At 45.6% G+C, this 15,787-nt stretch overlaps 2 protein-coding genes across 3 annotated transcripts in view; both read right to left on the reverse strand.

Annotated features, from left to right (window-relative positions):
• CCDC3 (coiled-coil domain containing 3) overlaps window positions 1–1,617 on the reverse strand; it is a 74,021-nt gene extending 72,404 nt beyond the window's left edge. Inside the window, exon 1 of the mRNA XM_090041800.1 lies at window positions 1,020–1,617. Within this exon, the coding sequence (XP_089897926.1) occupies window positions 1,020–1,390 (371 nt within the window). The 5' untranslated portion in view covers window positions 1,391–1,617. The remainder of the gene's footprint in view (window positions 1–1,019) is intronic.
• Window positions 1,618–11,565: 9,948 nt separating this feature from the next.
• LOC149865486 (uncharacterized) overlaps window positions 11,566–15,787 on the reverse strand; it is a 46,079-nt gene continuing 41,857 nt past the window's right edge. For both annotated transcript variants that reach the window (XR_016441706.1, XM_090041801.1), the window contains 2 exons: window positions 14,433–14,571; window positions 11,566–13,694 (listed from right to left, as the gene is read on the reverse strand). The gene's annotated coding sequence lies outside the window, so the exon portion shown is untranslated. The remainder of the gene's footprint in view (window positions 13,695–14,432; window positions 14,572–15,787) is intronic.

Raw genomic sequence — 15,787 nt, forward strand, 5'->3', positions numbered from 1 at the left:
TCTTCTTGCAAGCATAAAGCTTTACAGTGGTGTCAAAGTGATGCTGTAGCTGTGATGGTCCAGAAATTATGCGAGAGGCAAATATTTCTTAGGGTGCTCTCTTTTACTGGACCAACGATGTAGCTGGGATAAAGTTAGACAAGCTTTTGCACATGAGACCTGAAGAAGAAGGTCTCACATTTGAAAGTTTGTCTAACTTTGTCCCAGCTACATTGCTGGTCCAATAACCGTCAGACAAGGTTTCAAATACGAGACGTTCTTCCTCAGGTCTCACATTGAAGCTTGTCTAACTTTTACTGGACCAACAACGTAGCTGGGATAAAGTTAGACAAGCTCCCAAATCTAAGACTTTTTTCCCCAGGTCTCATGTTCAAAAGCTTGTCTAATGTTTACTGGACCAACAGCGTAGCTGGAATAAAGTTAGACAAGTTCCTAAATCTAAGATTTTCTTCTGCAGGTCTCATGCTCAAAAGCTGGTCTAACTTTTACTGGACTAACAGTGTAGTTGGGATAAAGTTAGACAAACTTTTGAACGCAAGACCTGAGGAAGAAAGTCTTAGCCTCAAAAGCGTGTCTAACTTTATCCCAGCTATACCGTTGATCCAATAAAAGATACCGCCCTAAGAAACCCTTGCCTCTTGCATAAAACTTGATACCCTCCCCCCGCATCTCACCTAAATCTTGATACAGATTTCCAAGCAGCTCATCATGTTCATTTCTCTTTATAGCGCCCTCTAAGAAAGCACCCGCATCACCTTTCCCTGGAAACCCGCACCGGAAGGACACGTGCATGAATCCAGACCCAGGCCTGCTCCCTCGGACGATCGAGACGACGGGAGGCACACCTGATGCCTTGTGTGCAATCATGGCACTTGGAGGTCTCTCACTTCACAGAGAAAGTGTCCGTCCTGTCCGGAGGTGCCCTCCAGCCCCACGTCCGACCTGCAGCTCCCCTGCCCCGGGCAAGGGGCAGGGAAAGCGCCATCCCAGGCACCGCTCGCTGCCCCGCGGGGACTCACCGGAGGAAGAAGAAGTAGGAGTAGCCCTGCATGACGGTGTGCGAGTGGCAGGAGAAGTAGCCCAGGCCCGTGAGGTTGAGGCGGGAGCCGGCGGGCACCTCCAGCATGCTGCCCCACGCCTGGTCGCACAGCATCTCGATCTCGGCCGCGTAGAAGAGCCCGTCCTGGCCGTGCCACGGCAGGTAGTTGTAGGCGCTGTACGGCTCCGGGTGCAGCGCCAGCACCTTGGCGTACACGATGATCTCGGCCAGCTCCGCGCGGCAGCTCTCGCTCAGCGGCCTCCAGTCCGAGGGCAGCTGGCAGCCCAGGACCGGCCCGAGGCTGAGCAGCACCAGCACCGGCACCGGCACCGGCGGCGAGGGCGGCGGCATGCTGCGGCCGGGGCTGCCGACTGCGGAGCGCCTCAGCCGGGCGCGCGGGGCGGCGGCGCAAGCGCACGCGGGGGCGGGGGCGGGGAGCCCGGGGGCTGCTCCCGCCGCGGCCCCGGGCACCTGCCCGCCGCGCCGCCCCGCCCCGCCCCGCCCCGCCGGGTCTCAGGCCCGGGCCAAGCGGCGCCGAACTCAGAAGCGTCCAACTTGCGTGAGGGTCTTCCCAACTAAGCGGCTTGAGGGGGCCCCACGGTTTTGCAGCAATATTTTTTTTTTTTGGGGGGGGGAGTTATGAAAAACTTTGTTCTGTCTTCAGCCTACGAACAAGTGGCATGGATGGGGCGAAGGGGTATTGAACTCAGAAGCGTCCAACTTGCTTGAGGGTCATCCCAACTAAGCGGCTTGAGGGGGCCCCACGGTTTTGCAGCAATATTTTTTTGGGGGGGGGCAAGTTATGAAAAACTTTGTTCTGTCTTCAGCCTACGAACAAGTGGCATGGATGGGGCGAAGGGGTATTGAACTCAGAAGCATCCAACTTGCGTGAGGGTCATCCCAACTAAGCGGCTTGAGGGGGCCCCACAGTTTTGCAGCAATATTTTTTTTGGGGGGGGTGGGGGGGGAAGTTATGAAAAACTTTGTTCTGTCTTCAGCCTACGAACAAGTGGCATGGATGGGGCGAAGGGGTATTGAACTCAGAAGCGTCCAACTTGCGTGAGGGTCTTCCCAACTAAGCGGCTTGAGGGGGCCCCACGGTTTTGCAGCAATATTTTTTTTTTGGGGGGGGGAGTTATGAAAAACTTTGTTCTGTCTTCAGCCTACGAACAAGTGGCATGGATGGGGCGAAGGGACATTGAACTCAGAAGCGTCCAACTTGCGTGAGGGTCTTCCCAACTAAGCGGCTTGAGGGGGCCCCACGGTTTTGCAGCAATATTTTTTTGGGGGGGGTGGGGGGGAGTTATGAAAAACTTTGTTCTGTCTTCAGCCTACGAACAAGTGGCATGGATGGGGCGAAGGGATATTGAACTCAGAAGTGTCCAACTTGCGTGGAGGTCATCAAAATTAAGCCTCTAAGGGGCCACCGATGACTCATTTGCTTTAGGGGGGGCCACAATTATGCAACAGTTTGTTTAAGGGTGAAGTTATTAAAAACTTTATTCTTTCTTCAATGTAGGAACGGGTTTCGTGCATGGTGCGAAGTGAAATTGAAATGGCAAATGTCCAACTTGCATGGAGGTCATCAAAATTAAGCCTCTAAGTAGACCCCAATGACTCGCTTGCATTAGGGGGCCCCACAATTTTGCAGCAATTTTTTTTTGGGGGGTGAAGTTATTAAAAACTGTTCTTTCTTCAATGTATGAATGAGTTTCATGGATGGGGCGAAGTGAAATTGAAATCAAAAGTGTCCAACTTGCTTGCAGGTCATCAAAATTAAGCCGCAAATGGCCCCACAATAACTCTTGCTCTAGGGGGCCCCACAATTTTGCAAAAAATGTCCAACTTGCTTACAGGTCATCAAAATTAAACCTCTAAGAGGACCCCAATGACTCACTTGCTTTAAGGGGCCCCAACAACCCTAAGGCCGCCACTGCCCTCAGCACACACCAGCTCAAGTCTGTGTGACACAGCTGAGGGCCTCCCCCATGCCAGACCCACCGCCTCATTCCTGGGTAGGATTGCCAACCCCCCAGGATTGCTCTGGAGTCTGCAGGAATTAGATATAAATCTCCAGAAGACTGCTGAGAGTCACCTGGGAGATAAATGATAAGGCATTCATGAAAATAAATATTAAATGTTGAATCTGATTTATACACTAGTCCAGTGGGTTTTTAAAATGTCATAGTCATGTGCATTTGCTTTCCTGATGTAAAGTCTATGCACCATAACCTGTAATGGATATATGCAAGCATGTGGGTACGCTGGCATTGTGTGTCGCAAGCACATTGGCGTTCCAGAAACCTGGAATAGATTCAGAGTTGGCAACCCTATTCCTGGGCTTGGCGTGGGCAGAGCAGGCAGGGGCGAGCAGGCTTCAGGAGCACAGCGGATCATAAAGTCATAGAAAATTAGGGCTGGAAGGGACCTCAGGAGGTCATCGAGGCCAACCACCTGCTCAAAGCAGGACCAGCCCCAACTAGGTCATCCTAGCCAAAGCCTTGTAAAGCCCAGCCTTAAAAATCTCCAAGGATGGATATTCTACCACCTTTCTAGGTAAAACCCTCTGGTGCCCAACTAGCACATACAACAGGGCCCTTAAACCCCTCCATGCCTTGGCTCCGCATGTCTGGGGTAGGAAAGGGGCTTCCTCATCTTCCCTGGTGAAGAGAAATGTGTGTATGTTCCCTAGGCCGCGGCCCTGCCCCTGGATCCAGCCCTGCTGAATCCTCTGGAAGTCAATGCGGGGTGGTTGTAGGGCCAGAGCCTTCCACTGCACGTGGTCTGGAGCAGGGGCGGTGGGTTTGTGCAGTCTCCACTGCAGTGGGTCCCAATCTGGATAGGGTTTGCTGGGTGTGGCTGAATAATGGTCATGGGAAGGGGCCACACTGGAGGGGGAGGGACCTTGTAATCCAGCGAGGCAGGAATGGGGAGACATGAATGACAAGAGGAAAGAGGAGGAATAAGGGTATGTAGTGAAAAGAAAGGGGCTGAGAGGGTGAACTGAGAAATGAGGGAAGAAGAAGGGAAGCAGATTGTGAGAGCACTACAGCTCCCTGGTACTTTCTCCTACGTAGCAAGAGGGATGGGGAAACATGGAAGATTCCCAACCTTGTTCCCTTCTCTCCAGTTTGACACTGCAGGAAATTAGGAGAAAAAGAGGGCAGGGAGAAGAACCCTTGCCTGACCTGTCAGTCCGTTTTGCCTGACCAGACACAGCTTACCCTTGCCGACTTTCCTTCACCTTCTAATTCTCCTCATTGCTTCCTAACGTTTTGTTTTGACATCTTTTTCTTGTAAAGCTCCTATCCATATATCATCTATACCATTATGTAACCCAGGGAGGGAGGGTTGTGGGGAGCAGTGCACTAACCTGGGCCTTGGGTGCCAATATAGTGGGGCTGCTAGAATAATGCCCCTCTCGGGAGTCTGCAGCCCAGCAGCAGCAGCAGCAGCTTTCCCACACAGTTGATGTTGCACCAGCAGCAGAGTGCATGGACCTACACTGGTGCTGTAGCAGATCATGCAGTGACAGTAGCAGCTGGGGACTTTTTTGAACCCCCAGAGCAGGTAAAACTCACCCCTCACACACACATGCACTATTCTCAGCACCCCCTTCCCTCCAACACTCAGTAGCACCTTGCCTCCCCCTGCTCTCCAGTGAGGTTTATCTAGGGTGCAAACTCTTTCACTTATGGCTCTGGATCTAAACACTTTTTAAAAAACACATAGTGAGAAGGAAAAAGTAGCCAGGTACAAGTGTATCAGCCTTTTTCCACTATTTCCTTCTGCCACATTGCAATCTCGGAGTGACTTGAGGCACCTTTTGATTGATACCTAGACTCTGGAGAAGACCTCTGAGGCTCCCATTCCACTAACAATACAGCAAACCAGAGAACGTTTGGTTTTCTCACCTCTTACAAGTGTCTCCTGAGGCTAGTGGCACTAAAGACCACTTTGTACAGTTATAACAACAATTGTATTTTATTGGACCAACAAAATCCAATATATACCATCCTGTATCTACAGACCTTATAGGACCCAAACCTGATCCTACTGAAAAGCAGCCAGAAATAAGCCCAGGGCGCTTTTGTAAAACTGCTGTTAGAAGTTAAGTATCATGAAAAGTTGGTTGAACTTAAAGCTTTATTGATAAATACATCTCCTCTGCAGGTGAGCATTCAAAACATGTGATGGTCGTTGGGCTGATAATGATAGGCTGCCTGTCACGCAGAACAACATTGTCCTGTTGTTTCCTGGTGGTCTTCTGTCCATCTGTATCTTGTCGTTTATGGTGATTGTAAACTCAAGGTCTGGCACTCTCACACTATGCTGGAATTGTGCTACACTTTTGACCTTTGAATTCCTGTGTACACGATTAATTCCTAGGAACTGTGGTAGTACAAAAAACTAATCAATTTGTTATTTATTAGTTAAAAAGCTGGCTCGCTTTCAGCTCTCAGTGAAAATAATATAAATCTGGAGTAACTTCATTGGAATCAGATGACTGCAGATTTTGGTTCAGTGATTAGTAAATACATGTATTTCATTGTTAGACAGCCTTTCTATACTTCAATTCCTCATAACATTTATGGGAAAGCGGGAAAGGTCTGACTAAAACAGAAACAGATTTTTAAAATTTATTTTTCTCTGGAAAATAAAAACCTGTCAGAAATGAGAATTTTTTTCCTCTTTCCAGAATAAACTTGAAAAACAGTCTTAAATCTTTTTCAATGTTCTTTAGAACCTGTTTCTTGGAGAGCAATACAGCGTTTCAAAACTTTCAGGAAAATCTTAATAAGGGAAGCCACAAAGGCTGAGAGATCAGCAAGCCACATACGATTTTTTTAACACATAATTTCCTAGAGTTACATTCTTTTATTCTATTTCATGCTTTCATAAGCTGGCTGTATAGACTTTAGTATACAAATAAGAACTAGTTGTCTGATCTAACTTCTATTGAAGTCAAGGACCCTTCTCTATTGCCTTTAGTCAGTATATTTGGTACAATAACTCCTTGGGGGATATGAGAATGTCCTATGAAATTTTTAAGGAAAACCCATGAATTTTTGCAGAAGAAACATTTTAAAACATTACCTTTGTAACATTTTCTCCCATTTTCTTCACATTACATAAGACTATAACAGGCCTCCTAGGAAATCAAGGCTAAAGGGCCACCTCTACATGAGACGCTATTGCACAGCGGTTACTGCACATTTACTTAGTACTTGTATAAACAAGTACTAAATAAATGTGCAATAACCAGAGTTACTGCTTAGTCGCACTGGCAAATGCCTTGTTTGTTATGCTACTATTCAATATCCCAATACTACTACGCAGTAGCATTGCATCACAGTTTTTGCCATGCAATGCTACTGTGCAGTAGTACCAGGCTACAGTGGCAAAGAAGTAGTGGCTAATGCATGTTCAGAGGATCCTGGAAAGGACCATCCCCCTGCTATGGGGAAAGAAACTTCTTTTCCTCCTCTCCACCCCCCAATTTTTTGGGTTCCTCTCTCTAAAGAGCCACAATCGCCGGGCCTCACCTTACCTTTCCACTCCCCGGGGGCCCAGACAGCCAGGCTATCTCCCCAAAGCCTGTTTCTCCTATTCAGAATTATCCTGCCACCTCTTCACATCACCTCTCAATCTTTGCTCAACACATATGACCATATGGCCCTGCCTTCCAGTGCCCTTAGTTTGTAAACACTGGTCTGTATCATTAAGCTATATCAACTCCGATACTTATAAATGAGATAGATACCTTATAAATATTGGTACTGGGTGACTTTCAAAACTGACTGGTAAGAAAAGAGAGGCAGAGGGTGGAGAGGTGAGTGTATGTGCAACTGGAGTTTCTGAGGCATGGTGGGATGAGGGTCATGGGAGAAAACTGTAGGTCTGCAGGCCTCAGGAGAAGAAACTGGATTGTTAGTAGGGACATGACTGACCTTGGGGCACTACCAGGAACAATGCAGATCACCACTGATAGCCATCTATGTAAACACATGGAGACTGGCTTGTTACAAAAGACAGGAAAATCCCTCACAAAGGACTTGCTAGACAAAATGCTTCGTCGATGCAAACTGTGAAAAGCTAGGAAATAAGTGACACTGTCTTCCATTACTTGCAGTCCACATCTTCTCATTCAACCAATGAGTGTCATCTGAACTAGGACAAGGTATGATAATACAACATGAATATGCAGATTTCTGCTGTGTCATTTGTACATAAAAAAAGCGCTGCTAACGGCTTTGGAAAAATCACTAAGAATGTGGATAACACATTCACATGATTTTTCTTAACCATTATAGCAAATTATACGTTGCAGCCACCATCTGCACCGTGTATAGTAGTATTAATGCACACAAATACAAAACTCATCCTGAACTAATTACAAATACAAAACTCATTCTGAACTAAGTTCAGTGTAATTGAATAAAATACTTTAATAATCATCAAAAGTATAAATAAAGAACAAGGAGTCAGTAATAATAAACAAGTCAAATCTGTGGGCTGGCTGTTCAGGACAGAGATAGAGATGGGGGACTGGGCATGGTGGGGTGTATTTGAAGTTCAGAAAAGGTACAGATGAGTGGAGCATCAAATGACTTGCACCAAAAAATGCAAGATTCTCCACCTTGGGAGGAAAAACCTGTAGCATCCTTATAGGCTCGGCAGTGCTACGCTGGTTAGCAGTCCAGATGAAAGGGACTTGGGGGTCATGATTGACCACAAAATGAACATGAGCCTTCAATGTGCTGCTGCTGCTAGTAAAGCAAGCAAAATGCTGGCTTGCATCCATAGATGCTTCTCAAGCAAATCCCAGGACATCATTCTCCCCTTGTACTCGGCTTTGGTGAGGCCGCAGCTGGAGTACTGCATCCAGTTTTAGGCTCCGCAATTCAAAAGGGATGTGGAAAAGCTTGAGAGGGTCCAGAGGAGAGCCGCGTGCATGATCAGAGGTGAGGAAAACAGACCTTATGATGACAGGCTGAGAGCAATGGGACTCTTTAGCCTGGAAAAGCGCAGGCTCAGGGGTGATCTGATGGCCACCTATAAGTTTATCAGGGGTGACCACCAGGATCTGGGGAAACGTCTGTTCACCAGAGCGCCCCAAGGGATGACGAGGTCGAATGGTCACAAACTCTGCAACCGATTCAGGCTGGACATAAGTAAGAACTTCATTGTCCGAGCCCCCAAGGTTTGGAATAGCCTGCCAGTGGAGGCGGTTCAAGCACCTACACTGAACACCTTCAAGAGACATTTGTATGTTTATCTTGCTGGGATCCTATGATCCCTGTTGACTTCCTGCTCCTGGGGCAGGGGGCTGGACTCGATGATCCTTTGGGGTCCCTTCCAGCCCGAATGTCTACAAAATCTATGATAACTGTTTCCTTTCTTTGCATCTGTGTAAAATGGAATCCAACAGTTTTAACTCAAAATTAACTCTTTGTGGGGGGGGGGTATATACATGATTATCTGACGTGGCATCATTATTCACAAGTTCATACATGGGAATCTGAAGGCATAAATATTGACGAGAGGTTTATAAATAAGGCTATTTTGATTCAGAGCCAAAATATACTTGAATAAATATACAGGTATTAATTATTCAGTGAAGAAATGAAAGGCTGGCTGCTCTAAACAGAGTAGAGTGCAGTTTTAACAGAAGATCTCTGTTCTTTTTCTTCATTTATTATGTGTTACAGTGCTCAGATCAGTTTTGCTCTGATCTGAGCTGTGATCTATCCTGCATCTGCTATTGCCCACGTGCCATTGAGCTATGCTGTAACAGCCAGGGGAACTTGGAACATTAGAATAATAGTTTGTTTTCATAATGCTATACTTACTAATCTGAATAAATGTATTAAGGTTACGTGTGATCTTAATATATGAATCTCCAGTCAATTTTAGAAAACACATGGTCTGCAAAAAAAATTTGCCCTTGTCTTCTGGCTCCAATTGGAGCTGTCTAATTTTCTTTTTTGGTAGCAAGTAACTGCTCTTTGGACTCTTTCCCATGATCTACCGGGAGCATTGCTGCGTGCTTTATGGAGACACACTGAGTGAAATCCTAGCCCCGCTGAAATCAGTGGCAAAACTGCTTTTTGACTCCGCGGGAGCCAGTCTTTCACTCGGTATGTTAAAACGTTATCTATAGTTTTTTGAGAGATATGTGTGCGTATGATACTATTCTAATATAATAAAAGTCTTACCGCTTCTGGCTGTGTGTTTGTCTGTCCGTAACGCTCCAGGCCAAATGCACACGCGCAGCCTGGAGCCTTACTGAGAGAGAGACAGACAGGCAGCCCCCGGTGTGGGGAGCACCCGCTGGCTGTGAACGCGGGGTGTGCAGGACGCAGGGAAGAGATGTGGCGCATGGGTAGGCAGCATGGGGCTGCACATTTTATTTGATTTATTTACACGTTTTTAAACAAGCATTTAGTAGAGACGTTTAACTCTGGACTCAGAACCTAGCAGTTAATACAATTTTGTTTCTATTTTTTTCTTTGCAGACTGCTCTCATTTTTTAAAGCATCTGATGTAGTAAAATGTAGCAAGACCTCTTGCATTTCTACTCGGAGTCCTTTCTCTTCGCCCTCAAACATTTGTGACATAAAATAGGGATTTAAAAATCCACCTTGGAGGCATCATTTTTAAGACCTGTGTTTGCTGTTTCTCCTCAGGGATCCAAAGGTTGATCTTAGACATTCTTCAGTGTAGCATGATTTTTTTTCCTGTGAACTCAGCATGAAGCTGACAAGTACTGTAGCCAAAACTAGCTAATCAGAGTAACATCAATGGAGCCAATTACTGCTGGGTCCCCGCTTTTAACTACTCATGCATGTACCATGTGGTTTATTCATTCACTTCCTCTTCTTAGATAGCCTTGTAGACTTTTAGACAGACTTGTGGTTTTCCCAGGCAGGAACTCTCCTTCTCTTTCACACATCTTTACAAATATTTAAACTAAGGGTTTCTCCCTCAGGACTTTGTCATTTTCCTTCCTGTTTCTATGGTAATGCAGGTGATTTAAATGTTTTAATATAACTTTTAGGTCTGCTCTGGTTCTCTTTGTCTTCAAATTGAGTCTTAGCCCAGGTACCAAACAAAAGAGCACAGTACTAAGAAGCTGGCTGCCTTTCTGATGGGTGTAGGTGATCTGAAACCTCAACCCAGCTGCCTTTTATTTATATATCTGCAGCAATTCTTTTGTAGTCCCTGGTACAAAATATCAAACCCAGATTTCCGCCCATACCTCTAATATGGGAGATCTACAGGGATGAATATTTGGCGTTGCTAGTTTCCCAAAAGGGAGCCGTGTTTTTCTTTACCATTGTATGTCTGTGTTTCTATAATTTGGTTTATTGTTCTTTTACACTTCAAAAATTGCATTAAACTGCTTTTCTAACAACAGCTCTGGGGAACACAGCTATATCCCATGAATCATTCCCTGTCCTATATTTTCCATTACATTTTTTTGTTGCTTTTGGACAATATTTGTGACATGGAGAAATAAGATCTGCCTTTTGGGAATCCGCTGAAGTATTTATACATTGAGCAAGAATATAAAAGTCTGAGCATGATTTTACAAATAACAGTAAAAAGACTTCTTCTAAAACAATGATCTTCCGAGGTCCCTTCCAGCCCTAATGTCTAATGTCTATGAAAAACCATTTAGATTTGATTGTAATAATAGCCTTATTCTGTCTGCCCGGGGCACTGTGATTGGCTGTCTCAGCAGCCAGTCACAATACTTACTGAAACAACCAATCAGAGTGCTCTGGACAGACAGAATAAGTGTGTTATTATTATAGACTAGCCAACAGCCCATCAAAAATGATGGGGGAGAGCTGTCCCCCTGCATCCAGCCCCATCCCAGTTGGGGGAGGGGGAAACAGGCTTGTCCCCCCCCCCCCGCTTCCTCCTGCTCCATTGCCGCCTCTGTAATGGAGCAGCAGCTCACTCCCCAGCCACGGGAGATGCAGGCAGGATCCAGGAAAAAGAAAAGATCGGGCCCCTTCATGTTTTTTTATTATTTTCCTCAGCAGAGCCTGCCCATGCAAGCTGCTGCCATGTGCTGCGGGGGGCCCGGTGCTTCTCTCTGCAGTGGTGGTGCCCCCACAGGGCTGCCCAGGTAGGGTGCTAGCTGCACAGGTGCAGCCCCAGCTTCCAGGCAGCATCCGCCAGATCCAATGATGCACAGGGCACTGGAAGCCCAGGCATGCTTGGGGAAGCTCGGGCTTGGTGGACCAACAAAAGCTACATCCAACACCCTGTGCACTATCTCCGCTGCCTTCCTGCTGCCTGGGACTGCCCGCGAATGAGCTGGCTGCCCTGGAAAGGTGGCAGGAGGGCAGCTGGGTGTGCTGGCAGCTGGAGAAGGCAGCAGGGATGGTGCATGGGGCACTGGAATCCCAGCAAGCCTGAGCTTCCCTGACCATCCCTGGGCTTTCAGCGCCCCGTACACCATCACCTTCTCCAGATAGGGCCCTTGTACACATGAGGAATATCACTGTAATTTGTTATGTAGCAAGCTAAAATACATGGGATGTGTTTTAGTTTGCTCCATATAAAAATCATTTAAATAGAAATATGCCACTGAATGTGTACACTGTTACGAAATTTAGTTGTAACATGCTGCCAAATGTGTACACTTACACAATTAAATCATTAAAAAGGGCAATTTCACCACTTAAAGGGGCAATTTCCTCATTTATACAGGGGCCCTTAGTCACGTGTACAAGGGCCCTCTTATTCTATGACTGTAAACAAGTCACAAGGTCAAACTTTTGACAAAATATGTAATTATATTCCTATGCCTGTGTTTACATATGGACAGCTTTATGTAGCATTTTTGAGAGTGAGAAGTTTTGATTCCATTGAAGTATTTGGACAATGGATAACTAAAAATCCTGTATTTAAAGAAATACTTTTGCAATAAAAATTTTATCACAAATGTTTTGTGGGTTTCAGGTACTTTAAATGTAAAAACATACAGGATGGATCAGGGAGCCAGTGATGGACTATGGAGTCACGGAAGCCAATGCAACCTGGACTTCCATGGATCCATCTTCTTTGGTTCTCCTTTTGCCTCTACGGTGTTGCTGGAGAATCCTCCACTATCTGCACCGCCAGTTTTCTGAGGGGGCCTACAGAGCTCTGTCTTCTGTCTCCTTCTCTTCTCCTTCTACCACTTACTCCTCTACAGACACAAATTCACCTGTTCTGTCTATGTCAGTAACTCAAAGATCTACTGCTTGACTCCAAACATTTCTTCTTCCATCTAAACTCACATCTTGGCCTATTTTTCTGACATTTACTCATGGGTGACTTGCTGCCGTTTCAAGATCAATGTAGTTAAAACATGGCGTTTAGACTTTCTGCTCCACCATGTCTTACCCATTACATTCGTTCTTGGTCGTTGTGTAGACACAATCTTCCATCCTGTTTCTCAGGCCCTTAACCTCGGGGTCATCTTTGACTCAGAACTCTCTCTAGGTCCTCACCTCCAGACTAGTCTAAAGTCTTGCAGATTCTTTCTGCATCACATCACTAAGATATGCCTGTCCTCTCCCTCAACACTGTTAAAACTTGCACCCAAACTTTCACCGCCTTGATTGCTGCATCATCTTTGACAAATGCAGTACAGAAAACTTCTGCCAAAATAATTTTCTAATCCATCACTCTGACCATATCCCACCTCTCAAGACATCCCTTCCATGGTTTTTCCCTCCTCTTTCACATCAAGCATAAGGTTTCATAGATTTCATAGACATTAGGGCTGGAAGGGACCTCGGAAGATCATTGAGTCCAGCCCTGCACCCAAAGGGCAGGAAGTCAGCTGGGGCCATAGGATACTAGCAAGATAAGCATTTAATTTGCTCTTGAAGGTGTTAATTTGCTCTTGAAGGTGTAATTTGCTCTTGAAGGTGTAAACCTTCCCCTTCAAAGCCCTTCACAAACCATTCCCACCTTTCTTAGCCAGGCCACTGTCCTGATAGAAGGTTAATCGACATGTACCTCTTCCAGGAAATGACTTTATCAATTTGGTCCATTTTGCACCTTGATCCTCGAACACCATCAGGTGTCAGCAATTCTGACCCCTTTTTGGCAAGGAAGACTACAGCTATATGACATCTGCTGAGCACGATTGTCCACAAAGCCCAAAGCCTCTGTACTGAAATTTTTCAACTGCAGCATAAGCATTATTTTGAAGGATACAACACGATTTGAAAAGTCTGAATCTGTCTGAATTATTATAGGTTAAGTTCAGGATCTTGCATTCAGTTCTGAAATGAGTGGAAGCAGCACTAGGGTTTATGGCATGTGTGTAAAATCTTTTCCAGCGTCCTTCATTGCTCATGCTGCTGGTATTTGTCTTCCATGACTATGCTGTAGTCAAAAATCTTTAACTGTTTGGATTTTTAATTTACAGTTGGAGCTTTGTGTTTGGTTCTGCTTGTTCTCTAAGTGAGTTTAATGCTTCTAAACTAAGGCTCAGCAACCTATGGTCCTCTAGCAAGTTGCTGCCTCAGGGCCTTTTCAGTCAAGCTCTTGCCCCTTCCCTGAGTGTCTCTCAGCAAGCCTCATTCATAAGCAGTCTGTAAACCTGCTGGCTTCTGCTGTCTGGAGCATCTCTCAGCATGCCCTGGTAATATAAAGTGTTTTATTAGAATAAAGCAAATAAACAAAAAAACCCTGGCTTCCACCTTCCTACCCCAGGATTGGACCCTCATAGTCCAGAAGTCTCCCATCTGTGGTATCTCTCCACTCCATCTGTTTCTGCCTGCTGGGGTTTTTGATACCCAGCAAGCTAGCCTTCCCACAGCTGCAGCCTTTCTGCTAGGCGAACTACCTTCTCTTATGGGGATAAATCAGCCTGTTATGGGGTGGATCTGCCCTGGGGAGCCAACGGACCCAGCCCATGGATGTGAGGCTAAGGCAGCATTCAGCAGCAAGGGGCTTCAGCCGTGGGTGCTCTCCATGCGCCTCCACTGGGCACTAGCTGTGATGGTCTCCCCATGCCGCTGAGGGCAAGTCCCAGCACCTGATCTCCTCTGACCCAAAGTGGGTCATTCCAGCCCACAGCCAGAAAAGGTTGCCAACTGCTCTGTTTAAAAATTCCAGATTGACAGTCTCCATTTCTGTATCTTTCCACACAACAGCCATGGCATGAGCAGCATCCTTATAAATCAGTACTCCCAAATCACAACCAGATGGAAGGACTACTTTGGAAACAGAGCAAGACACTACAGTTTCCAAACCGATCCAATCTTTGCCTTTGTGCTGAGATCGGGGAGGAAAGGAAATTGGACACGTACTCAGGGGTTTACTGGCCAGTCTTTCCATGTATAGTTAGACCGTATGTCTAGAAGATAGCACTCACCTTTTCCTCCCTTACCCAAGCCAAATTCTGTTCTCAGATGTCTTTGTGTGGGTCCCTGTATTGGAGTTCATTTCATCCTCAGATAGGTATGTGCTAGGCTGAGCCAGAGCTGAGTCTGCGTATCCAAGAGGTCACACGGCTGTAATTTGGGAGAAGAATATCGAAAAGCGAGTTTTTTCTTGTACACTCAGACTAGATCAGACTAAAAAAAAATGAGAAGAGGCATCTATAATGAGTGATCTTTGCACAGCATATAGTTAATGCAATGCTCAGTTTTCACAACCAGGTTCTTACTTTTGGTGAGCTAATTCCCTTTGATGTCCCTTCTCCTGCTCTCTGGCGAGGCTAAAATAACCCAACTGTCCATCTTGCTTATGGAATGACTGAATTTTTAAGTACACAGAAAGTGCTCTCACATCAGGACTCAGGACTAAATCTCTTTTGTTTATGTAAAACATGACGTCTTAATTCTTCCCCTGCTAGAGGGCAAATGAATCTTCGCTGCTCCAGGGAAATCTGCTTTCAAGCATCATGTACAAGCTAAGTTGCAATTTGTTTCTCATTACAGTTGTTATGCCCAATAAAGTTGTCTCCTAACGTAGTATTGTCCACACACAAACCATCTTCATACAGTTTACAAGTTTTTATTAAACTACTTTTTAGCTTTCAAGACAACTCCATTTTTATTCCCAGCAGCAAATCTCCTCTTATCTGAACAGTTGCTATCCTGCCCTAAGATCTGATCACTCGATAGTACTGATTTAAGCAGAATGAATAGCTCCCATGATGTATATGAGTCAGTCCTCCCCTTTTAAAGCTAGTGGAAGTCCTCACCGTCTTTCCTCCCTCTGTCTTTCTTCCACTTTCTTCTCCACATACTGTCCATATTACATTTGCATTCCTTTTTCTGTGGGAAGCTAATTGCAACCTCTGGTAAGATTAGCAAAGGCATGCACATGTGCGTGTATGTGTGTGTGGGTGTGTGTGCATACACACTTGCCAATTGCTGCATTGCTGAGGGACACGCTGGGAGGCAGAAACTGTAGTAAAAGGACATGTAGGTGAGGAGAGTGGATAGTTGGAAAGCAACCTGGTGAGTGAAAGGGACAGAAGGGAGCAGAGCCAGAGAGATCGTAGAGCGAGGTGAAGAAGCGTGATGAGCAGATCGATGTAGGATTTTGAAAATGGGGGTGCAGATGGTATGGCACATTATCACATATAGTACAACACATTTTTTTCTCCAGTTAAAGAGAAACTAGAAGCTTTACTAGCATTATATTGTTCAGTTTAAGACCAAAGTGAAAACAAATATAACTTTTGGAATGTGCATTAATTACCTAGATTATATGTAAACT

Source organism: Crocodylus siamensis, chromosome 4 (assembly GCF_052110815.1).
Source record: "Crocodylus siamensis isolate JL-2025a chromosome 4, ASM5211081v1, whole genome shotgun sequence".
Classification (NCBI taxonomy): Eukaryota; Metazoa; Chordata; order Crocodylia; family Crocodylidae; genus Crocodylus; species Crocodylus siamensis.